At 42.2% G+C, this 27092-nt stretch overlaps 1 protein-coding gene across 1 annotated transcript in view; it reads right to left on the bottom strand.

The window, feature by feature from the left end:
• LOC145413272 (dachshund homolog 1-like) overlaps nucleotides 1-26453 on the bottom strand; it is a 134031-nt gene extending 107578 nt beyond the window's left edge. The window contains exon 1 of the mRNA XM_080283004.1: nucleotides 25813-26453. Within this exon, the coding sequence (XP_080139130.1) occupies nucleotides 25813-26453 (641 nt within the window). The remainder of the gene's footprint in view (nucleotides 1-25812) is intronic.
• Nucleotides 26454-27092: the final 639 nt, after the last annotated feature.

Consider the following 27092-nt stretch of genomic DNA (forward strand, 5'->3'; position numbering starts at 1 on the left):
ACCCTGAAGCTGGACTATCCTTCATTTCTTTGGACTATCCCTTCATTTCTTTGGACTATCCTTACTCCTTCAGTACTGTGACGTTGGACTATCCCTAATCTCTGCCTGTACTGTGACGGACTATTTTTAATCTCCTTCAGTGGACTATCCTTAATTTATTTAGGTACTGACACGTTAGACTATCCTTACTCTCCTCAAGTACCGTGACGCTGAACTATCCTTAACCTCCCTTTTTACTTATTACATTTACAAAAGTTCAGATTATTTTTATCGCCTATAAAAAGTACTCATCAGTATTTATCGTTCATATACCGGCAGAGTTCTATTAACGGCAGATTTTACCGTACATTCAGTTAGCTAGCATACACTACCAATCATCTAAACTGCAGAGAGTAAGTAAAACAGTTCCACATCTCACCAACCATGACAGTAAAACAATAAATGAAGCAGTTCCACATCCCACCATCAATGGACATCACAGTACATAATATAAGAATGTGTACCCCTACTAATGAACGCGGCTGTACATTTGTTTTGCCGATACGGGCCAAACAGCTAGCAGACTTTACCGCAGAAGCAACGATTCCATCAAGTGGTATGATTGCATGAACGTGTAACCATACCCAGCAAGACCAGACACGAGACTAGACTGTGACCTTCAAAGTTAGAGCCTTCAACAGCTTCTAAGTTATTTAATACAGAGTTCGTTCCTATCATCCAGGACCACTATAAAATATCCAAAGTTCCTCTATAATATCTCCTCGGTTATTGAGGTCTATAATTTTTCCTACTTTCCTTGCGACAGTGACCTTGAAAGTTTGCGCCTTGTATACTTCCTGTATATTTTCCGGGTTACAGACTTTATTTCTATTCTGTACCAAAATATTATCTAGATTACTTACTCACTGAGTCTCATAAATATTCTCTACTTGTATATAATCTAGGCTATAAGTTATGAATTATAAACCTGTCCCTTGGTTCCTATATATGTACGATATACCTGTCCACACGCACTTGGTATCGCACTTTATAATACTTTATTGAGCACTTATATAATTTATCGCGAATTATACTGCATACTGAGAGCTATAATTATCAACTACGTTCTCTTGTAAAACTATCTGTCAAGACTTTCATAATCAATCACAAGTTACGTACTGGGTTCTATAATTATCTCCCACGACATAACAGTATCTATAATCATCCAACATTTCACTCTGTTCCCCTTGAAGAATCAGCTATAATCATCCACTAATCAATTCATGTCTTCTCCAATACTTCTTATAAAATTTAGGGAGTCAGACAACACTAAATAAATAAAAAAGCCAAGTTATTCAATTATATCCCAAGAAAATTTATAACCTCGTCTATAATCATGCACATTATCAGGCCACCCTAAAATAGTGCCTTATATTTCTACTTAAATTTTTAACATTATTCCCAACGAAACTTCATAGCATCATCTATCATCATCTATGCTCTCCAGTTCCTATATAATATTTTTTACCGGTATATTATCCAGGCAATATTTATCTTTCATTATTTACTTACCGAAGGCCTCTACCGACACTTAGGTTATTTAATGGGTCACTCTACAAAATCGCTAGAGTAACACACAGCACGTTCCCTTTCTTCTACCGTCAAGCAATTTCTTTCAGTTTAAGAAATGCCTTATTCACAGAAGGGGTAGAGACAACTCCATTTAAACCCTTACTGATCCCTTAAATTAGACCTCACTCTCTCTCTCTCTCTCTCTCTCTTTCAATTCTAGATCCCGCCACACGATTTTACTCAGCTTAGAAATTATCTCCATTAACTCCTACAGCTACAGGATTTTTTTTTTTAATTCCAGCTAACCTAGATGATTTTTAATACTATGAAAATTTGACAAAAAGTTAAAAACAGTCACCACAAACTCCAGTAGTCAAGGCTTTTTTTGTTCCAGACGATTTACTTAGTAGAGAGAGAGAGAGAGAGAGAGAGAGAGAGAGAGAGATTTCGTGAGCAGGAAGCCAGAGGACAAGGATACCCTCACTGTTTTAGCCATTTTTCTTTGATGATCTATGACCTCATTATATCTCCATTATTTACACACAACCCATCATCACCGCCTGCCACTCATCTCTCTCACAGTAGGAGCAAGGATAGGAATTTAGGAGACAGTGGGAGTTCTGGGCTAGGTTAGGTTAGGTTAGGTTAGGTTGGGTTAGGTTATTGTAGGCTAGGTTAGGTTAGGTTAGGCTTGGTTAGGTTATGGAGGAAGGGGATAGTCGCAGAGAGATAAAAAGTGAGTGTTTGGCTCTGCTAGTTAAAGTTACGTTAGGTCAGGTCGGATCGGGTCGGGTTGGATTGGGCAGGGTTGGGCTGGGATGGGTTGGGTTGGGGTTGGGTTGGATTGGGTTGGGTGGGTTGGTTGGGTTGGGTTGGGTTGGGCTTTATTTGATTTGGTTTGCTTCTATCTAGATGGGTTGGGTTGGGCTGAGAGAAAGGATAATCAGCCAGTGCGCCAGATTAAGTTACCGTAGGTTACGATAAAAGAACAATAACTCAAGAGACAGTAGTTATGCTAAGTTAGATTAAGCTAGGATACGAGGAAGGTCACACACACACACACACACACACACACACACACACACACACACACACACACACACACACACACACACACTATCCTAGTTCCCTTGCACAGTTGTGGTGGAAGTCAGAAAGGCAGAGACTCACAGATACTTTGGCTAGTTCGTTTACCTTGTGGCCTCAGCAGGAATAGCAGAGACTCACAAATACATGGGATACTAGGTAATATCATGGTTACCTGGCCGTTAAAATAACTATCCTTGGGTTTGGCAATTTCAGAGCAATTCGTAGACGTGATCATTCGAAAATTGTGATGATTTGCTCATGTGAAGTTAAGGAAAACTGTAAAAATTGAGGGAATTCAGAAAAAACAGATTCTGAAAAGGTTACGTTATTTGCAGATTCTGATGGGAGTCGGAAGCATTTAAGTAATTCACAGATCGTTTCTATATGCGCAAGTTGTACGGCTCGTCTAATAATTTTTGAAAATCATTATATATATACTAAATCGCATAATTATTTAGTGGGCAACAAAAAAGATCTGACGCTGAACGAGTGAAAAATAAAGGAACTTGGGACCGGATACAAAAACAAACTTTTGATCAATTCGCTGTCGTAACTGTGCTTTTTTTTTTTTTTCTTAACGCAGGAAGGAAAGGGAGAGTGCAAATCTTCCCTTGTCTCTTCTCCATCCTACAAAAACAAGCCTTAGTTATTACAGGGGAAAGATTGCAAGTCTAATTATGTATATCGGTTCTTGGTAAATTTTAATACTCTGGAGAAGTTATACGTCGCCCCGCAAAACAAAAATGGGATAATGATAATAATAATAATAATAATAATAATAATAATAATAAGAGATCCAGTACAGTCTGTGATGTGTTGTTAAATTTGGAGGCTCCTAACACACCTCGCTTAATGGTTTATTTCGGCGTATAGCTCTCTCTCTCTCTCTCTCTCTCTCTCTCTCTCTCTCTCTCTCACACACACACACACACACACACACACACACACACACACACACACACACACAAATAGCCAAATCAAATCCAAACACTCATCCACACATTCACTCTCCCTCTCACCCTTGACAGACAGACAGACAGACAGACAGACAGACAGACACACACACACACACACACACACACACACACACACACACACACACACACACACACACACACACACACACACACAAACACACACACACACACACCACATAGGAGATACACAAAGACCCCTTCACCGAGAGCAACATCATCCCTTCAATATTTGCGTGAGACACAGAGGAGGCGTGTATGGGAGAGAGCGGGCGGGAGAAAAGGGGAGAGAAAGAGGGGGAGGAGAGATGGGGAGGGAGAGAAGGCCGGGAGAAGATAGGAGATGCGAGGAGAGAGAGAAAGAAGAGAGGATGTTGCAATGAGGGAGAGAGGAAGCGAGGAAAGAGGAAGAGAGGGATATTAATGGGAGGGACAGAAGCGAGGAGGAATATGATATACTCGTAGAGAGAGAGAGAGAGAGAGAGAGAGAGAGAGAGAGAGAGAGAGAGACTTTTGATTCAGTGGGACAGTGTAAGGTTAAAAAAAAAAAAAAAATGCGTGAGACAGAACATAGTAGTGAGAAAATAAGCAAGAAACAGAGTAAGCAGGAGTGAGAAAGTGGCAAATGAGAAGGTGAGCGAGAGTGAGAAAGTTAGCTAATAAGAAAGTGAGCTAGAGAGAGCATCAGGGGCAGGCTTAGCAGACGACTCACCCAGGAGCCGTGACGAAACAAAAGACAGGCGACGTTGGTGTCCTTACTAATAGGCATTACCATCTCATTACGGGTATAATTCATTAGCCTCCCACCTCCCCCATTACCACAGCCCTTCCTGAGCCCTCTCCTGTTACCTCCTGCACCCGAAGGAGTTTAAAAAGTGCCACTGAAACCCGAGCGTCCTTGCAACTTAGAACCTTAAGTGTTGGTGGGGAATAGTTAGCTTCGCCCGCCAGAGAGACCAGAAATTTTAGGGATGTTGGTGGGAGAAGGTTGGACGTGGGGACAGACAGATGAGGTAGATAGACATATGGATAGATGCACGTACAGTAAGGAGAAGTCCCTGGTGAGAGAAGGTTGGACGTGGGGATAGACAGATGAGGGAGATAGACATATGGATAGATGCGCCTACAGTAAGAAGTTATGTACTGACAAAAAGACGTGACCGTAAAATGAAGACAGTTACATTTCGAAGTGTGTGGACCATTTCAATTATCTTACTATTACAATTAATTATAAACTATTTTACTACTAACTTACTTTCAAAAACACCATTCAGTAAATTCTTCAATACGAGAGGCCTTCAGTGATCACACAAAAGTCATATGGAAAAAAAAACAGAATTAAACCGCTCCCCCCAAAAAAATATACGCCATCGGATTCAAGGGGTTATCAATGACTTCAAAATGAGGATCCCCCGCCCCCCTCCCCCAAAAAAAAGTAAACAAATAAAAACAGACGGCAATAAGAACAAACATGAGACGTCACAGTACTGGAAGGGACCTATACTTTTATTTTTATCACCAGTAGGTTATTGAATTACCCTCCTTCTGCCAGATTAAAAAAAAATAAAAAAAAATGATATATGAGGCAGGATGAACGTCGTAACCCCCTCAATACAAAGACCTTTTTATTCCTTCTATATAATCTTTCTGATACCAAATATAATATGATAATGACGTACTCGAGCTGAAGGGGCTAATTAAGCTAAGATGAGGAGATTACGCGCTGGATATTTATACGTACTTCTGTCACCTCCATTTTTGGTTGTAATAATTATTTGGTACAATTACACTATACTCATTTTTTTTTTAAATCGAGGCGAAGATGCACTTGACAGATTGGTGATTATTGGCTAAATGCAACATTACTTCATAACCTAGCATTATTAACTGACAACAAATATCTGAGAGGGAAATTTAGGTTAGTAAATATTTTTTGTACACGTTGCATTCAGCCAGTCATCATCAACCTGTCAAGTGCATTTTCGCCTCAATAAAAAACACGGAATATAGTACTAATAATAGAGTGGTGGTGGTAACAGTTGTCTACCTATCTATCTATCTATAGCCCGACGCCCTAATCCCGCAAAGGGTGGCCACAGACAAAACGCCTCCAATTCACTCTGTCACCCACCATTTGACTCCCCTCCCCCCAACTCACCCCCCCTCCCTCATATATTAAAATTAATTATAACAGTTGTAATAATTAATTTTAATAACAAAATATGACTATAATTTGAGATCTGAAATTACTGAAGCAGTATTAAAAAACCTCCACACTCCAGATGAAAATACTTTTACCACTGTATCGCTGTACACCTTAAGGGACTTTTGGTATGATTCAAAAATATTTACGGATTTTGACCTGTGACCTTGTGATCAAGGTCAAGGTCATTTATACAGTACTATGCAAACCATATTCACTCATGACCCACTACATTTCCACCGAATTTGGTCAAAATCGGTCAAACTCCATCCGACTTAGCACTTTTAGGCATGACGCGTCCATTTTGATTTTCCCCAATATCTCAAAAACTATTTGTTGGATCTCAATATCAATACCCAGGTGCACTAGTAAATGCTGACGACTACATAATGCAACATTTGCCAGGCAATTGATTCGGTAGTTCTTTTGGGGGGCAAAAACTGAAAAAAATAACAGAGGGTGCTAGCACGGCGCTAGTGCTAGGAAAAAAAAAATGCCAAAAGACGCCTGCAACCAAGATACACTACTCTTGAAAACTTCGAGTCTCTATCTCGGACAGTCTTTGAATGCCAGCCTTCTAGATCCCCACCCCCCTAAAAAAAAAATTATATCTACAATATCAATAAGAACTCCGCATTCTATACATAATGATAATGATAATATTAATAATAATAATAATAATAATAATAATAATATTAAAATAATAATAATAACAATATAGTAGTAGTAGTAGTAGTAGTAGTAGTACTGATATTCTTGTCATCGTCATCAAAAACAAAATTTCTCATGTCTTTCCTATCTTCTCCACAACTTCTTCATCTCCTCATTCTTTTCCTCCCTCCTCCACCTCTTCTCTCATTTCCTCCGCTCCTTCCCTCCCTCCTCCACCTCTTCTCTCATCTCCTCCACTCTTTCCCTTCCTCCTCCATCTCTTCTCTCATCTCCTCCGCTCCTTCCCTCCCTCCCCCACCTCTTCCCTCCTCTCGTCCCTACAGCTTCAATCGGATCGACGCGGCTTCTCCCTAATAATAACAATCCACACACAAACAATCCAAACTACCTCGTTGGCGTAACTGGCTGCCGCTAACGACGCCAACTACCGGTATCCTGTGTCAGCAATTACCGAAATACCCCCCCCTCTCCCCCAACTCTCTCTCCCCATCCTCCCCACTCCCACTCTCTCAATTCCCCTTCCCATTCCCCCACTATTAATTCTTCCTCCCCATCCCCACTCTCTCTTAATCTTTCCTACCCATCCCCCCCTCTCTCTCAGTTCACCCCTACCTAGCCCCAACTTTCGCAATTCCCCCTCCCCACTCTCAATTCCCACTCCCGATCCGCCCTTCTTCGACTCCCCTCTCCCCATCCCCCTCGACCCAACCCGACCCTCTCCCCAACCCATCCCTCCCTCCACCAATCTGCCTTCCTTCACCAGTCCACCCCTCCTCCCGAACCCGTCCCCCTAAGGATCTCCCCCATCCCTACTCCCCTTACTAGTTCATCCCCCCTCCCCCCCATCCCGCCCCTCCCTCCCTCTTTCTATTTGCAGATCCTTAATGAGGGGGGTGGAGGGGGTGGCGGTGGTGTAATCGGAAGCACAGTTGGCTCGGAACAGGAAGGTCACGGGTTCGATTCCCTGCCCAACTATGAGACCACTGGATGAGGTCTTTCCTCCAGCCTCTTTGGACTCAGAACTGAAATAGGGACATGGAGGGTAGATGTGACGGTTGCGTGTTGGACTCTAGGGGGAAATTAAGACTTAGAATAACTGTCCTCCTTAATTATCCACGTGGAGTCGAAAGGCATTGTTTTCATATGGGGGGGTGGGGTCTGTGGTGTATTGGTTAGCATATCCGGCTCGCCTATCGAAGCACCTGAGTTCGATTCTGGGGCTCGTCAGACTGCTGGCCTACGAAATCTCCTATGCCACCCTCAATACTCTTAATCTTATACTAGAAAGCCTCCTATGCCATCTAGAATACCCCCAATCCTAAGCTACTACCCTAAATCCTAATGCAGTCTCCTATGCTGCCTAGAATTCGGTCTTTCATTCTAAGCTAAGCCTCCTCTACCACCTGAAACCTAAGCTGGTCTCCTATGGCACCTAGAATACACCTAATCCTAAGCTAGAAAGTCTCCTATGCCACCTGGAAATCCCTTAGGAGGTCTCCCATGCCACCTAAACTACCCCTAGCCTAGAAAGTCTCCTATGCTACCTAGAGACGGTCCCTAATCCCACGTCTTCTTCTTCCTCGCTAATGAGAGCCTAGGATACACTCACATATCGCCCCGCCGTCTTCGTATCGACTTTGGATACGAAGGAATTGAATTACATGCTGAGCGGGATCCCTATGAAAGCGATGCTCATTTTTTTTTACCGTTCCAGTGCAGTGGGAAGGGAAGAGGAAGGAGAAGGGGAAGGAAAAGGAAAGGTAAGGTTGAGGAGGGAAGGGGAGGGATGAGGCAGTGGGGAAAAGAGGGGATGGGAAAGGGAAAAGATATGAAAGGTTTGGAGAGGAAGAAAGGACTGAGGATGGGGAAGCGAGGATAGAAGAGAGGAAGAGGAAAGGGAGGGGAGGGACGAGGCAAGGGAAGAGGAAGAGGAGGGGAGAGGCGAAGGAAGGGAAGAGGAGGGGGAGTGGGAACAGGGAAGATGCGAGGGGAGGGAGGAGGTGGAAGAGGGGCACAGGGGAGAGGAGGGGATCTCATTACTAGTCACATTACTGATGCAAAATGGTGCAGTTCCCCCAGCCACCGCTACACCCAAGTTCCCATTAGGTACGTAACTTAGATCTAACTGAGGCCAATAACAAGAGTCTACAAGAGTCCCCATATTAGTCCCGTAACTTAGATCTAACTGAGAGCAAGACTAACTAAAGGGAATAATATAAAACTACTTGAGTCCCCGTTTTAGCTTTGTAATTTAGAGCTGAGAGCAAGATTAACTAAAGGGAATCATATTCCAACTAAAGAGGATCATATACACCTTCTAGAGTCCCCGTTTTACCTGTTGTTTAGATCTGAAGGCAAGTTTAACTGAGAACATTTAAACTGTAACTTGGATTTAACTGAGGTAACTAATAAAATCTACAAAACTTAGAAACGAATGGACTAGTTTATAAGCCTCAAATACAGGCTTCATACTGAAGGGAATAATATTAATGATGTGTGAACCCAACGCAAAATAAGACATAAATAAAAACGATGCGAAATTTTGACATCCATAGCAAATACCTAAAAAATATAGTAACGGTGATGGTCATGTGGCAGAATTGTGGACTTCCGGGGCAAGGAACAATTTAATGATTTCACTTTCATTTAACCACTCTTATCCGACCTTCCGCAAGACTCACTCGGCTTCTGGCCTTGGGTTCCATCTTCCTTGCATTAAAAAAATATATATATATACAAAAACATCTCCGCTAATACTATCACATCAGTCCCGAATGAGAAAAAACAAGCATGTATTCATTATGGACAGTGGATATTAGCGCCCAAGCGGTGACATGAGAAGACGTATGAAGTCATCTGCTGCGTACAGGTGGGTGTCTGGACCTCAGGGAATGGATTGTCTAGTTTATGCTCAGATGTCTGCAACGATACATAATAAGAACTAAAATCAACATCATTTACCGAGAACTGTATGAAAAGTACCTGTCCACCCTAATTCGAATGTGAAGAAATAAAGCTGCCCATATCAATCGATGCCCAGGCTACGACAGACGTATCCCTGGACTGCGATGAAACGTTTCCCTGTATGTATGTAAGGATGGATGGATGGATGGATGGATGGATGGATGTTTTCATGTATTTATGGATGGATGGATGGATGGATGGGTGGGTGGGTGAGTGAATTGTCGTTATTATATATGTAAGTATGGATGGATGTGTGTGTGTGTGTGTCTGTATAATGACCTTTCTGGGATGGGAAGGAAGGAGACACTGAAAGCTGTACTGGAGATGTAAGTGTTAAGGAGCCTTGCCTACAGGTACAATTATTATTATTATTATTATTATTATTATTATTTTTCTGTTTAGTGGCGACCTGTGAAACTGAAGGGGATAAATGCAGCCTACAATAACCCCTTCACTATTAGGTGTCCTAAGACTAATAAAAATCGTCTGGAGGAAGGAATAAAATCACTAAGATGTCATTTTATCGACTATATTATGAAATCTGAGGTGGTGACGTCATCTCGAGGCTTAATTGAGATGTTGGTTGTGTATGAGGAAGAAAACATGGATCATGTCAAACAAAGCTCAAGTGTTCTTCAGAGAGAGAGAGAGAGAGAGAGAGAGAGAGAGAGAGAGAGAGAGAGAGAGAGAGAGAGAGAGAGAGAGAGAGAGAGAGAGAGAGAGAGAGAGAGAAATATCGATTAAACTCTAAGAGCCGTACTTTCGTCTGCTCAGAAGGCTCCTGTTACCCCTTCCTAAGCGATTTATATTATTTATACTTATTAAATCTTTGTATTCCTTTACAGGTGCGGGTGAGGGACGCTTTCCCGTGGTGGCACCGAATTAGCTGGGTGGATCGACTGCCAGGTTATAAAAAAAAATCCCGCAACTCCCTCCCTATACCCTGAAAGGATGATGGTGGGATGGAAGGAAAGTTCAGCCTGCAGTTCACCGGGTTCAGACTGAGATGAGCCTGGATTCGCAGCAACAATAATAAGAACAGCAAATAACAAGAACAACAGCACACAGAACAAAAACAGTCTCTAATAAATCATTCATCCTCATTTCTTCCAAGGGTTTCCGTGCTTAGTAACACCGTCTCTAGTTAGTTTGCAAATAAAATAGCCTCGTTAGCTAGCAAATTAGGCTCCTTAGCTAGCAAATACCTCGTTAGCTAGTTTATCAGTCTCGTTAGCTAGCAAATGACTCTCGTTAGCTAGCAAATTAGTCTCGTTAGTTAGCAAATGTCTCGATGGCTTGCAAAGTAGTTTCGGAAGCTAGTTAATTAGTCTCGATAGCCAGTAAAAAAAAAAAGTCATGATGATGACGATAATGATGATGATGATGATTATGAGGAGGAGGAAAAGGAGGATAGTGTTGCTGCTGCTGCTGATGATGATGATGATGATGATGAGGAGGAGGAGGCGGAGCAGGAGGAGGAGGAGGAGGAGGAGCAGGAGGAGCAGGAGGAGGAGGAAGATGAAGATGATGATAATGAAGATGATGATGATGATGAAGAGGAGCAGGAGGAGGTAGAGGATGATGATTATGATGATACCTGCAGACAATTTCTATCACCAGGGAATCATCTATGTTAAAATACTGACACTATCAAAAAAGAAAATCAAAAGACATCCTCGGGCTGAAGAGATTATGTACAAGGCAGGTAAACCCCTTCACTACGATGGCGTTTGTTGCCTTCTCGTAGTTAAGGGGTTGTGAAAAAATCGTCTGAAGGAAGCATGAACATAATGAAAAAATACATCCTTCTATACTCCTTTCACTCTAAATTGGCCTAAACTGCTATCTTCCATCTTGATATCTGTAACAGGAGATTAATACTGCTACGATGTGCTAGTCATGAGGAAGTGCTATGGATAGGATGAAGTGTCACAGTACGGTCTTCTTCCGCTACTGGTCTTTGTGAAATAAACCGCCAACGAAAAAAAAACCTGGGCCAAGCTAAGGTGAAAGAAGTGTAGTGTAAGGACAGGAGAGGCAAGGAGTGGAAGTGTAAGAGTGGTAGGGGAGTAGAAGAGGACAGGTGGCAGGGTAGGACTGGCAGGGAAGTGCAAGCGGAGAGGTGGGTAAGAGTGGCAGGGGAGTGGAAGAAGAAAGGCGACAGGGTGAGAGTGGCAGGGGAGTGGCAGTGGAAAGGTGGCAGGGTAGGAGTGAGAGAAGTGCAAGTGGAGATGGAAAGGTAAGAGTGACAGGGAAGTGGAAGAGAAGATGGTAAGGTAGGAATGACAGGGCAGTGAATGTGGAAATGGCCGGGTAGAAATGGTAGTGAAGTGGAAGCGGAGGAATGGTAGGGGAGTTGAAGCGGAGGAGTGGTAGGGGAGTGGAAGCGGAGAAGTGGCAGAGTGTAGTGGGAGTGGAAGCGGAGTGTCGGCGGTGTAGATGGCGGTGGCGGCGGGTTGAGACACCGACCCGCCCGCCGCCACCCACCCCGCTCTCTCTCACTAATCTCTCTTAACACACTCCCTTCATCAGTAACCCTCCCCCTGCCCCTGCGTCCTCTACAGTTTAGAAAAATCGTCTGGAGCAGCTCAGTAAAATATGCAGAGTTTTTAAGCCCGTATCGCTAACAAAACATCTATTCGATTACATTAATACTATTTCTAGACGATTATTTATAGCTTAAGAGCAAAAAATCTGTGGTTCATTCTAATCTCTTTGCTATAAGGGGTTTCTCTATAGCTGAGGGAAATCGTCTGATAATAGCACTAACATAAAGGAAATTCTTTGGAAAAAAAAAAAAAAAAGGTTCATTTAGGGCACAGGCATAACCTAGATATTTTTCAATCTTTTTGTAGAGAACGTTTTTTTTCCAAGTTCAATAAAATCACCTAATGTAAAGCCAAATAAATGACTGCTCGTAGTATGCAGCCAAAGGGTTAATATTTACTTCATTACTAATAGCGTCTCTAATCACCATTATTATTAGTCAAACATCATTATTACCATCACCATCATTATCAACATCGTAACATCGTGACCTTATTTCCTACTAACGTGAGAAGGGACAGGTTGATAAAACATGAAAAGGAAAGAGTGTAACTGGAATAACTATTAACAGTGCATAATAAAAATAATAATAATAATAATAATAATAATAACTATCAATTAGACATTATCAAAAACACATACACACAAACTATGGCATTAATTATTTTACCACCCAGATTTACGAATTATTAAAACACACACACACACACACACACACACACACACACACACACACACACAGGTTACCGTACCAAAATTTAACTCATTATTTTCTGGCTTGCCCCGGAATGATCAAGGGAGTGCCTGTAATGAAGTGCTTTGGCGATCAGTTTCTAATATTGCGGGTCCTACACTGACTTGGCACCGACACACACATGCACTTGACAGCTTCCTGGGACACACACACACACACACACACACACACACACACACACACACACACACACACACACACACACACACCCTACTTCACGCCAACCACCCTCCCTCACCCCACACATATTAACGCTCTCTCTCTCTCTCTCTCTCTCTCTCTCTCTCTCTCTCTACCTATGAACATTTAGACACATACTATTCATCGCACACCCTCCTTCCCTCTACAAATACATTTACACTCACCCTCCTTCTCATAGCCATTGAAAGTTACGCATATCATTCACTGCTCTCTCTCTCTCTCTCTCTCTCTCTCTCTCTCTCTCGCTCTCTCTCTCTCTCTCTCTCTCTCTCTCTCTCTCTCTCAATGACACCCCATAACACCAAACTCACCCCACTGACACAACACACACAAAGCTCACTCCCATTGAGAGGAACACACCAGATACACTCACACCCATTGAGCCGGGCTATAGGCTACTCTCTCTCCCCATTCAAAGGCCCGGGCTACGTCTCTTAGGCTATTTGGAATGGTTATTATATCACCGTATAGGAGAGGCTGTTCATTTCACTAGGAGGCTCGATCATTGTGCATACCCCTCCCGCTGCCTGTGTGTGTGTGTGTGTGTGTGTGTGTGTGTGTGTGTGTGTGTGTGTGTGTGTGTGAATTGAGATAGGGTGTGTGAAGCGTGAGTGCAAATGTACGTAGGGTGCGGAGGCATGTGTGGAGTGATGTGGGGTGTGTGCAAAGTGAGGAAAATTGTGTGCAGTGAATGTGTGTGTATAATTGTTAGACGTGAAACAGGATGTGTGGGGGGTTAGTGTTAATGTGCGTAGGGTGAAGGGGAGTGCGTGGGGTGAGGGTGAGTGCAAGGGTGAGGGTGCGTATGTCGGGGGGTAGGTGGAGAAGACGAGTGAGTTTGCGTAGTTGTTGGGAGATGAAATAGTGTGAGCTGTGAGTGTAAGTATGCATAGGGTGAGGGAGCGTGTGAAGGGTAAGTTTGTGTGTGTGTGTGTGTGTGTGTGTGTGTGTGTGTGTGTGTGTGTGTGTGTGTGTGTGTGTGTGTGTGTGTGTGTGTGTGTGTGTGTTATTGGGGGGTTAACAGGACGAACACCAAGCACGAGAAGAGAAAACGAATGAATCAACAGAGAATATAAATAAATGTAAATATGGTGACTGAGGAAGTGAAGATGGTGAGGACGTCTGGGAAGAGTAGAGAGGCCAGGAGGAGGTCAAGGTCATGCGGAGGTCAACCCTTTCCGTGTGGTTTCCCTAAGCTGAGAAAAATCGTCCGCCGGTAGAACGAATTACATTACCCAGATTAACGATGATCGGGGAAGAGGGGCACCGAAACTGATCCCTATTTTTGGTCTCTGTTGATTCCTAGAGTCTAATAAAAATCGCCTACTGGTTGAAGGAATATATAACCCAGGGCTGTATGATATTTAAAAAGTATAAAATTTGTACAGGAAAATATGAGTTCTCCTAAAAATGAAAATCGGGAAGGCGGTGGCGGAGACAGTGAAGGAATTTTGAGTAGCCTATGTAGGGAACAAGAAACACCAACTCAGTGGAGATTTCTCACATTGAAAGCGCCTGAAATCAACTCCATTATAACCTTCAGTAAGTTCTTGTTACCATTCGACAATTTTATTTAGGCAATGGACAATCTCCCGTCTTGAAAAGTTTAGAAATAATCGCCATTAACCCCTAAAGAGCGATGGTCTTTTTTCTTATTTAACTCTTGATGCTGTCGAAGGATGTAACTTAGCTTAAAGCAGGCCTGTACCGAACAACCCACCATCGCACAACATATTTATTATTATTATTATTATTATTATTATTATTATTATCAATAGTGTAAGGTAATACTGAAAACTCCCACCATACTGCTCACAATCACAGAATTTTCACCGCTATTCTCACAGCAATCACAGAAAATCACCACCGCATCCCTCACAGCATTCGAAAATTTTTCACAGCATCCTCCACCACCACAGCACAAACTTTCACAGCATTATGCACTCCCACTTGCAATATTTTCACCACATTTTTCACCACAGTTACACAAAATCTCCGGCTCATCTCCCCTTATGTCGGACAATATTTCCACACATCAATCGAAGTTACTGAAATTTCACCGTTTTTCTCACAGTAGCCGCATCCTGTATCCAGCAAATCTATGGCAACAAATGCACAAAAGGACATTCTGTAGAAGGCATAGAAGTTTTCGTAACAACTCCTCCACAGCGATTCATTTTAGCTACATCCTCTCATTATCCTGCGTGTTATTAAAACGTTGTACAGTCGACAAAGTTTACTACAACAGCATACCGTGCAACTGTATACAGAGGTGTAATGTACAGAAAAAATCGCTAAGGAAGAGGTGTTAGGTACGAAATCTTCAAAGCCAATTAGAACACGAATCAATATCTCAAAGACAATACCTCAAAGCAATCGCAGACCCCATCGCTTCTCTCACGCCAGCGCACAAAATATCCCGCATGCACAAATTACCTATACTGTATTTCCTATAGCTAGTAGTCGCCTGAAGTCTCTCACACGTGTCTCACAGCGGTCACTATCTCAGACACTATCTCTCACACCGCTATCTCAGCCGTGTCACTCACAAGTCGAGCAAAACTTCAGCCTCATCTCTTACAACGCTTCCGTAAACCCACAAACAACGTATCACAAACATCAGCATCACAGCACTCTCAAAGGTACCACCGAACCTCACAAAATATTCATCTCCCGCAACGCTTCTGGACTATCACGAACACCGTATCACCAAAAAACACAACCCTAACACAGCCATTTTGAACGCATCACTCAAACTCACGAAATACTCACAACAGTCGCATAAAATCTCCATCGCGTCGCTCCCAATAATCTCCCTCCTTCCTCACACAGAAGTCGCTCAAAATCATCTTCATGTCTGATCGCATCTCGCAAAAGGTCCCTCTCTCCACAACGTCACTTGTAGCTAGTCGCGGAAATTTCATGGCAACGCAATCCCACAGACCATCGCTTCGTAGGCTACATAATCTCCATCTCTTGTTTCATAAAATCCACGCCACATCCCTCACAATCGCATCATCTTTCCAACAATATCTCCACCACACAAAATCATCCCTCCAACAATCTCGCAGTATCCCCACCTCTTCGCTAACAGTGGCACGAATCTCCCTTCAACCTCTAACAATCGCACAAAAATCTCCACCACATCGTTCACACGCATAAACAAAATCCCTATCACATCTTTAACAATTATCTCAACCCCTTCGCCAAAAACCACACAGAATCTCCCTCACATCGGCCACAATCGCACGCAATCTCCCTCACGCCACTCGCAATCGCACAAAATAGCCCTCAAACCACTCACAATCTCGTGCAATCCCCCTCACCCGGTTACAGTCACACACAATCTTCCTCACACCGCCCTCAATCGCACGCAATCTCCCTCACACCGCTCGCAATCCCACAAAATCTCCGTCACACCGCTCACAAACCCACAAACTTCCCACCGCCCCGCTCACAATTAGAGAAACTCCCCCTTAAACCAAACAGACGTGGGAGGGGAGGGTGAATCAAATGGAGCAGTAGAAATGGGGCTGAGAGTGGATTAGTCGGCGGCCGATTGGTGGCACGGAAAATCAGTCGAGTCTTTGTCAGCTTGTATTCGCACGCACACGCACACGCACACACACACACACACACACACACACACACACGGGGGCGAGATGGAAGCGACAAAAAGGGTCCCAGTTAAGGTGCTTCTGTAATTAGTTTTGCGGAGTGTGTGTGGCGGCTGGCGAGGGAGATGGTGGTGTCTGGCCGTGTTCTCTCTCAGTGGAGTTAATCGTTTCTAATTCTACACCAGTTCTCAGTAATACAGCGAAATTAATATCTTTTAAATATATTACTTTTTCAGGACAATCTCTTACAATATTACTCAAATTCTCCATGACAGTGAAATTAATATATCTTTTTAATGTTACTTTCTTCAGGCGTTAATAAGTTTACTCTCAATTATATATTGAAATAAATATGATTTTAATCTGTAAGTTTTTTTTTCCCGCAGAGCTAATCTTAATAATTATACTCTGATTCCTAATGAAGCTTTGCCGGATTAAATATACCTTTCATATGTTATCATTTTTAGCCCAATTAACCGCTTTTAATTCTACTGTAATTCCTCATGATGTGGGAAATGAATATCTTTACTTACAACTACGTGCTTTGGGGACTGGCGTTTATTGATACAAAAATCCAGCCTGAACAAATAATATTCAAGTGATTATGTTCTACCAGTGCCATTAAAAGGAGAGAAAATAAATAAAACAGTCTCCCCAAAGTCTCAATCTTGCTTCTCTAATTATCCTAAGCCTTTTACTTCAAGATACATATTTTTGATCAATTTTAGAGATGAAGTAAAAACATTCTAGATAATAGGTAGAAGTGAGAGTGATTTTCCGACACCCATTCACTACAACGACGCCTTTTTACTTATCATTATTTATTTTTTCATTTAGCTTTACTATCATGGCTCCCGGAAAGTGATGTAGGATGGGGACATACCTTTAGTTCATTCACTTTAACCTGGCCCAAATTTTTATCTTTCTGGAACATACTTCACATAGGTCACAGGCAGAAAAAGCCAATTCTGTGGCTCTGCATACTTTCTGTACCACTTCTTCGTGGCTAGCATCATATTCTAGTCTTAATCTCTAGTTACAACTCAGTATTCGAGATGGAAGGATGGCAATTTTAGGACGAAGTAAAGCGGGCAAGGTATAGTACTGAAGTGAATTGAAATTTTATGTAACCCGTCAGTAAATGTTGCATTAAATCGCCTGGAGGTAGCAATAAATAAATACTTAAATAAAAAAATGCGTAAAAAAAATAAATAGGTAAATCAGTAAATAAACACGTAAATAAGTAAATAAATAAATACATAAATACGTAAATTACTAAACACGTAAATAAATAAACACGTAAATGAGTAAATAAATAAGTAAATAAATAAATACATAAATACGTAAATTACTAAACACGTAAATAAATAAACACGTAAATGAGTAAATAAATAAGTAAATAAAAATAAATACGCACATTAAATAAGTAAATAAATAAACAAATAATAGGCAAATAAATAAACACGTAAATAAATAGATAAATGAGGTCATTGGTTTGAAGGGGTATATCAGAAGGGGTGTGAGTGGCAGATCCAGCCGAAACAAGAGGGGTGCCACGGGTCAATATCTCTCATTAACACGACAATAAAAGCCAATGATTGTTGTGACGCCGCTGTGACCTCGATCGGCCGTTTGCGCTTGCCCCGGGGTCGAAATAGGACGCAGGGCCTTGTCGTAACACCCCTACCATAGCGATTTAGTCTCTGCACTGCATTACTGTTTTCTCTTGTATTAAGTGAGCCGGTCCGCTTCCGAAATTTGCCTCAGGGTGTCGACACAGAGGTGGAAAACGGACATGGATCTAGCCGATTTCGTAACACCCCTTCTGTAGCGATTAATTCTCCCCACTGCATCTCGATATTCTCTTGTATTAAGTGAGCGGGTCCGTTTACGAATTTTGCCTTACTCCTTAGGCTGAAATCGGACACAGAGCCGTATATCTGGTCGCTTCGATGTCCTTAACACCTCTTTCTAAGCGATTTATTACCCACAGTTCACCTCAGCATCCTCCTTTTTCTTACTAATGCAAACTATATCTATTAAAACGATATATCTGGCGTATAAGAGATTGCTATGGTGTAATAGGCAAAATAAATCGCAAAGGAAAAGGTGATACGAAGCCTCCTAAGACGCTGATAAGACAACCCAACGCAAACTGTCCGATTGTGTAAGGATGAAACTTGGTGAAGAGCACTCCGTTTGACTTGGCGACAATTTTGGCCTAATATTTCTAACATTTACCTACATCCTGTCTAGTACTGAGAAACGGAATGCCCCAAAACGTAACCTAGTGAAACGGAGTGATCTTACTGAAACTTTTACACCTTGTCTCAAAATGCAATTCTACCCAAGCATTCCTCACTTTTCCTGTCTTCCTATCTAGCGCAGAGAAACAGCAAGCCCCTGAAACGTAACCTTATGAAACGGATTATGCATATTAAAACTTTTCCACCGTCTTTCAATATGCGGATTTACCATAAGCTTATCTGCCCTAACATTTCTAACTTCCGCAAACTTCCTATCTAGTACTGTAATACGGAATGACCCCGAAACGTAACTTCAAGAAACGTGGTGTTCTTACTGAAAATTTTACACCGTGTTTCAGTATCCACATCTGCGCAGAAAGTCATCACAGCGAGAAATGAAAAACAAATATTTCTGTGAGAGTTTAGTACACTTTATATTTTTTTAATGCGAGAAAAAAGGAATCAAAGGCTAGGAGCCCGCAAAATTATACCCGCCAAGACAATAATAATAATAATAATAATAATAACAACAACAACAGACCCAAATTCAAAATCCGTGTCGAAAAATACGTAACAGAGCGCCTGAATATGATGAGAAGCTTCCTAACACCTTTTCCTATGCGATTTATTTTGATTCACCTCACTGTCCTCTTCTGTGTTGTATGAATCCTTCAAGCAATGCCATACCCTGCATAAATAACGTACATGTGGATATTAAAGCCACAGCCAAAAATAAATTGCTAAGGAAGAGGTGTTAGGAAGCTTCCTTACCTGATGAAAATACCGGCCTACATGAAGAACAGAGCTGCATTAAGGATAATAAATCGCTAAGATAAAGGAGCTACGAAGCCTACAAAGTGACTTATAATATGACCCACAGCGATCGATGGGAGTCGGTGTGTACGGTGGAGAGGGAGTGGGGACTAACACTGGGCGGTACTATGGTGCGGATAGGAAGCTTACTAACACCTCTTCTTTACCGATTTATTTCTGATTCTGCTCCGTTAGTATATTACCTATGGGTTATTCATGCTATCTATATCATTTAAAATACATTAGAAGCAAAGATGATGTTAATGGGTAGTGTGGAAAATAAACTGTTAAGGAAGAGGTGTTAGGGAGCTTCCTTCACCTGTGTGTGTGTGTGTGTGTGTGTGTGTGTGTGTGTGTGTGTGTGTGTGTGTGTGTGTGTGTGTTAGGCTGACCAGGATCTATTGGCAGTTGTCAGAATAAATAAAGTCATAATACTAATGAATAAATAAATAAATAATGTGTTCTTTCCTTCACCGATCGATAGCAAGAATATAACTTACGGTACTGTACTAAATAGATTACCTGATAGACTGTAATTCATTCACGAAGAGTAAATGAATAAAGGAGTGAATAATAGATGAGAATAGCAAGAATAATAATAAAAGTAGAAGGAACGGTAATAATAGCAGCAAGAATAGCAATAATAGCAGCATGAATAGTAATAATAGCAAGAGTAGTAATAATAGCAGCAAGAATAGTAATAACAGCAGCAAGAGTAGTAATATTAGCACAAGAATAGTAATAACAGCAGCAAGAATAGCAATAACAGCAGCATGAATAGTAATAGCAGTATGGATAGTAATAATAGCAGCAAGAATAGCAATAATAGCAGTATGAATAGTAATAGCAGTATGGATAGTAATAACAGCAGCAAGAATAGCAATAACAGCAGTATGAATAGTAGTAACAGCAGCAAGAATAGCAATAACAGCAGCATGAAGAGTAATAGCAGTATGAAGAGTAATAACAGCAGCAAGAATAGCAATAACAGCAGTATGAATAGTAGTAACAGCAGCAAGAATAGCAATAACAGCAGCATGAAGAGTAATAGCAGTATGAAGAGTAATAACAGCAGCAAGAATAGCAATAACAGCAGTATGAATAGTAGTAACAGCAGCAAGAACAGCAATAACAGCAGCATGAAGAGTAATAGCAGTATGAAGAGTAATAACAGCAGCAAGAATAGCAATAACAGCAGTATGAATAGTAGTAACAGCAGCAAGAATAGTAGTATAACAGCATGAATATCAATAAAGATGGCAACTGTAGCTGTCTTTATACTGAATAAAATCGATGAGGCAACGATAAATAAATAAATATAAATAAATTAAATAGCGGGGAAATAGTAGTCCTGGCGGTAGTCTTCCACAGTTCGAATGAAATAACTCCGGGAACCAAGAATAAAATTATACTGATTATAGATGTTGATTATAATTTAGGCTGCATAAAAAGTGACGTGAAATGGAAGGAGCGAAATTATAATACAGTAAAACAGTTGGTCTAGAAGTATCGTTCTTTCCTAAGCTGACAAAAATCGACGAGGTAATAATAATAATAATAATAATAATAATAATAATAATAATAATAATATAATAAGAAGGGCAGCAACAACCAACACCACAACAACAACGACAATAATAATAATAATAATAATAAGAGAGTCATTGCTGGTGCCAGGAGTTGAACCTCATATAGTGATTATTCGCACTGTAGTCCTGCTCATAAGATCGTAAAGAAGGGGGGGGGGGAGTTGGAGGAAAGGAGGAAAATCGGAGAGAAATCAGACAGAGAGAAAGGGGGAGTAAGAAAAATCAAAGGGAGAGACACTAGAAAGCAGAAGACGACAGGAGACAGGAAAAAAAGTACAGAAGAAGGCAAAAGGAGTGGAAGCGAGGAAAACAGATGGAAAGAAGGAATGAAACAGGACAGCGGAGGAAGTGGAGAGGAGAGGAAGGACAAATGGAAGAAAGGAGGGACACTAGGTGGTATGGAGGGAAGGAGGGACATCGGAGGGAAGGAGAGATGGGACAACAAAAGGAGGGACGGGAGGAAGAAGGAAGGAAGGGAGGGAGGGAAGCCGGAGAGAGACACCAAAGAAAGGGAAGGACACCAAAGGGAAGGAAAGACAGTGGAGGGAAGGAGAGGACGGGAAGAAGGGAGAAAGGGAGGGAAATCGGAGAGGAAAATATAGGTAAGAAGAGAGACATTGAAGGAAAGGAAATAAATAACACAAAATAACGGACACCAAACAGAAGGATGGAAGGGAGAAAGAGGAAGAAGGACATGGAAACAGAGATGGACACAAGATGGAAGGAGGGAAACTGAAGGGAAGGAGAGAGAGATGATGAGGAGAAAGAGGGATGGGAGGAAGGGATAACAGATACGCGGAGAGACTGGAGAAAGAAGGTGAGACGGGAGGGAGAAGGAAGGAAGTAGGGAAGCAGAGAAGAAAGGGAATGGATGGAGGGACAACAGAAAGAAGAAGGAACTGATGGAAGAAGAGACGCGGCGGATGGAGGGAATGAAGAAAAGGGGAGGGAGGGAGGGGCAAACAGATAAAAGGAGGGACGGGGGAGAGGGGAGGGAAGGGAGGGAGAAGGGAGGAAATAGGGAAGGAGGGCAGAAAGGGAAGGGAGGGACAGGAAACAAAAGAAAGTACACCCCAGGAACAGAGCAAACAACACGGACATAAGATCCTTCTACCTGATATGCGATGTGATGATATATGTTACCTGGGGAAGACGGACACGTGTTTTTCTTTGACGTCTATTTTCGCTGGCTCCACTTAAGAGAAATGAATAACCACTTAACAGAAATGAATAACAAGAACTAAGATTATATAATTATGTTACCGATAAATGAATAATAGCAGCTGAGACGATCTAATTCCAGCTCCGTTGAACACTGGAGACTTTTTCTATCGTTCTTTTTGGTCTATTTTCTGATGAACCACATGAATAAGAAAAATGAAGAACTAATACGAACTGAAATGATGTAGGACTATGATACCGATTCGTGAATAATAACAGCCAAACTGATACAATGTTACCGACGAAGGATGATTATTTTTTTATAACTGGTTTCGTATTTTCAACTATATCTCCATCTCGCTAATAATTCCAACAATAATTACGAAACTAAAGAAAAACAAATTAAAAACGACCCGGGATGATAATATTACCGGTGGACACAACAGGTCTCTTTTCCTGTCTTCCTCTATTACATTAAATTTCAGAAGCGCAATCTTGAGGTCACTAAAAAACGCTAAAATGCTTAAAAACATATATATAATGACACAGAAATGAAGTCCAGTTGATAATTTACTGAAGGAAGTTAAATGTCGCTCCATTCTCGTTTCGCCAGCTCTCTCTCCCCCGGTTGGCGATAAATACTGAAACATTATTTTAAGGAAACAAAGAGAGATAAAGATGAAAGGAAACAGAGATGGCATATTAACTAACGACTGACGAAGAATAGGCCCATCTTTTTTCTCGCTTACAATTCTATTTTCGTTAACTCTCTCCCCGTGTCGCTGATAAATGACACACACACACACACACACACACACACACACACACACACACACACACACACACACACATGAAAAACCAAGCTGATGAATAACCAATGAATGCCGACTATTTATATCCCGCTTCGTCTGCCAAGTTCGCCGATAAAATTATGCTTCTAGCACTATATCGGATCTTAATTTTATCCTAACTACCACCGGACGATTTTACAAGGATCGGCAACGGAATAAAGAGTCTGAAAATAATCCACGTAAAGCATTTCAAAGCGACGATTTTATCTTTAATTTTACTCCTGATATCGCCGAAGAATTTTTACCCAAGAGGCTGGGACGGTCAAAAGGAGAAATTACCAACACTCTCAGTCTCCTATCGTCTACTCTCAGCTGAATAAAATCGTCCGGTGTCAGTCTATTAAAAAATACTAGAGCTGTGCCGAACATGAAGGGGTTAAAACGGAAATACCGGTGAAAAAGCGAACGCCGGCTCTTCTCCTCGCGACCCTCTATCTCTAACCACTACGGAGTCTTTATTTTTATTTATTTATTTATTTATTTATTTATTTATGCTAGTGACGTGCGATTTTGTTTAGCAGGAAAAGGGAGAGGGTTTGGATTTACGCCTATCGACTGCAAGAAGGTAAATAACGCAGACGGTGAATTTTTCAAAGTCACAGTTTTCCCCCTAGAAGATTAACAGCAAGCCAGTGTTACCTCCACGTCCTTATTTACAGTGTTAGCTGAACCGGAACAAAAGTAAATAAATGAATGAAATAGGCTAAATAAAATGCGTCCGCTCTAAACTGACCGACCCCTAAATTGCACTCAAGTTCTACCAGTTGGGAAATGAGGACACTAACCAATGCACCGCTGACTCCCCGCTGAGAGAGAGACAAAGAGAGAAATAGCTGGAAGGGAAACAGAAGTCAGAGAACAATAAATCGAACATCGCCTCTGTCCGTCTGTCTGTCTCTCCCCCTCCTCTCTCTCTCTCTCTCTCTCTCTCTCTTATATGTTACCGTCAGGCTATCTTATGTAGCTAAAGGAAATAAATGGCATTTTAAGAAACAAACGCAAGTCCAGGAATAATTAACCAATCACCGACTGTTTTTCTGTCATTTTCTTTTTCTCTGTCTGTCCCTCTTAGTCCGTCTCTCTCTCTCTCTCTCTCTCTCTCTCTCTCTCTCTCTCTCTCTCTCTCTCTCCCGCGTCCCCCTCTCTCCAACCACTTACAGCCGCCGGACACTTGTCATCCCCCCACCACTCACTCACACAGTTAATTGCCGAATTTCCTTTGGTTTCTCCTGTCAATTAGAGAAAGGGGGACTTAAGCAGAACGAGGAAATTAATCTCTCCACGACACGGACTCAATTCTACTTTATTCTTGCTATCCTCAGACGATTTAATAAGTCTAGGAAATTTTTAAGATGTTTGATACAGCCTTCATTCATCCCTTCAGTTCAATGTAATTCTTCTAAGCTTATATTAATAGCCTTAAAGACGCCAAAAATAGAACAAAAGAGGGCATCGTATGGAAGGGGTTTGAGCATTTTGCCCGATCACGTAGCTGTCCTTTCAAACTACCATCTTACTATTTTTATTCAATTAGGCGATGACCTCTGGCTGTGAAGGGGTTAACAAAGGCTACATCCAACCCCTCCGCTCAGACAAATCGCCCCCAACCTGAAGAAAATCGTCTATGTAGCAATAAAATGATGCGGCCGTCGGACACACTTCACTCGCCTACTCAATTCCCCGCCACGCTCTCACTCCTCAAAGTCTATTAATTCATCTACCAGCACTCTTGTTTCTGCTGACGTACGCATTTTACGCAACTTAAAATATGCATAATACTATCTTCCTCCCAGTGAATGTGTGACTGACAGGTATGCGCACTACCGAACGAAATGGAATGTGTATGAGTGATTATTATACAGCCAATCTTTTACTAATTTCAGCTCCTTTCCGATTACACAGTACGTAATATACTATCTACTAAGACTTGTGAAGGCATCAGACTGACAACTTTGCGTATTGCGTAATGGGAAGTGAGGTGTTAGGAATGTGTAGCAACGACTATCATGCAACTGAGCTTTTATTAATCTAAGGCCCTCATCACACAGCACTCCATCGTTAACACAGCACTATTAAGAACTTGGTCATTAAGCACCGCTGTTAGTCGCATTAACACTTGACACCGCTACTCAACGCTGAATGTACTACTAGTCACGAACTTGAAAGTACAGATGAAAAATTACACTGTACACAGATGACATTTAATTTCACACACATTATCAGCATCTGTCTTTAGTTTAGAAGTGTGTATCACTGCTCAACGCTGGATAAAGAATGAGGCACAGAATTTGACTGGATATCTACGTGAAAAATTACACAAAAGAATCCGATGGGTGTTGAAACTTTTACGCTGAGCACATTTGCAATCTAGGCCTTACGAACATAATCAATACTCGTTTCAAATGAAGAAGACTCGAGAGTATTTAGCCCAAAGAACTGAAACCAAAAATTCTAAACGGCAAGCGAAAATTTGACACTAAACAACACATAGATTACTCCTCGCACACATATCCGGTTCTCGTCTCTAGTGTGGAAGCCTCAGGAGTGTCAAGCCCTATGGGAACTGTAAGAGACACGTACCTGGCCGTTGTGCAGTCCTTGTAGAGAACGTCGAAGTGTTTGACGGAGAGAAGCTTGCACCTGTTGACACCCGGCTGAATAGCGCCCAAGCCACGAAGGATGCGAACCTGGTCAACATTGCACACGATGGGCTCGATTGACAGTCGCTTGAGCTTGGTGTAGACGGTGTGAAGCCCGCCCACTAAGTGCTTCAGGAACAGCTCGAAGGCTTGTGGCAGGCACAGCATCGTATCGCCATTAATGATAAATGCAGCCACTTTAGCTCCGCGATAGTCCACGATTTTGCACTCATGGCTCTCCGACGAAGGTACGGGTGGCGGGGAATGGTACTGACGGGGGAAGTCTTTAAGTCCTGCCAAGAGGGAGGACATGGGCGGCTCGGAACCAAGGTGGAATTGTGGCGGCATTCCTCCACCAAGCATGCCATGTCGATAGCCACCAAGCCCAGGGGGAGACGACGTAGGAATCGGCACCGAAGGAGGAAGCTGGGACGTGAGACTCTGGACTTGCGATACGGCCGCCAGTAGGTGAGACGCCAGCGAAGTCGACGACGGAGGAGAGGGACTTTTGTGTGGCGGTGACGAAGCCGGAGGTCGTCCGCCTTGGGTAGCGCTGGGCTCCATGAGGGCCTCGGTACTCATAGCGGCTGTGAGTCGTATACACGTCCGCACGCCACCACCAAGACACACACACTCGCCCTCAGATACAAACTACAACTCTACAACTGCTATTGGATCGGATTTCAAATCGAATAGTTACAAAAATCAAACAATCAACTGATAGCTGGCTCACTCAATTATTTGCGTTGCGAGTGCCATTATGATTGGTTGTTGGGGTGCTAGAGTGGCGTGGCTTTGAAGATGATTGGTGGAGGCCGCGCGGAGGAGGAGGAGCTGAGATGCGCGCACCGAGGGGAGGAGCAAGATTCCTCAGTCGGCGCCCAGCCAGCGGAGGAGCAGGTAACGTGGGGCTATATCGTAGGTGGCACTGGAGGATTCTTGGCACTATCTTTAACTGTTTGCTACCCATAATACACCTCGACATCCTCTCTTCTGTTATCTAATTAGTTCTAGTATCGGCACACTTTACCTCAGCTCCACACAAGAGGATGTAAAGGTGTAGCCGGATCAGCAAAATAAGTCGCTAAAGAAGATGTATTAAGAAGTCTCCTATGCCACTTAGCCCGGTCGAATTCTAAGTGGCTTTGGAGATGTCTTAACACCTCATCCTAAGCGACTTATTCTGCACATTACACTTCAATACCCTCTTGTATACTGAAG

The sequence above is a fragment of the Coenobita brevimanus genome, chromosome 12, assembly GCF_032717465.1.
Source record: "Coenobita brevimanus isolate Jiangsu-jjx chromosome 12, ASM3271746v2, whole genome shotgun sequence".
Classification (NCBI taxonomy): domain Eukaryota; kingdom Metazoa; phylum Arthropoda; class Malacostraca; order Decapoda; family Coenobitidae; genus Coenobita; species Coenobita brevimanus.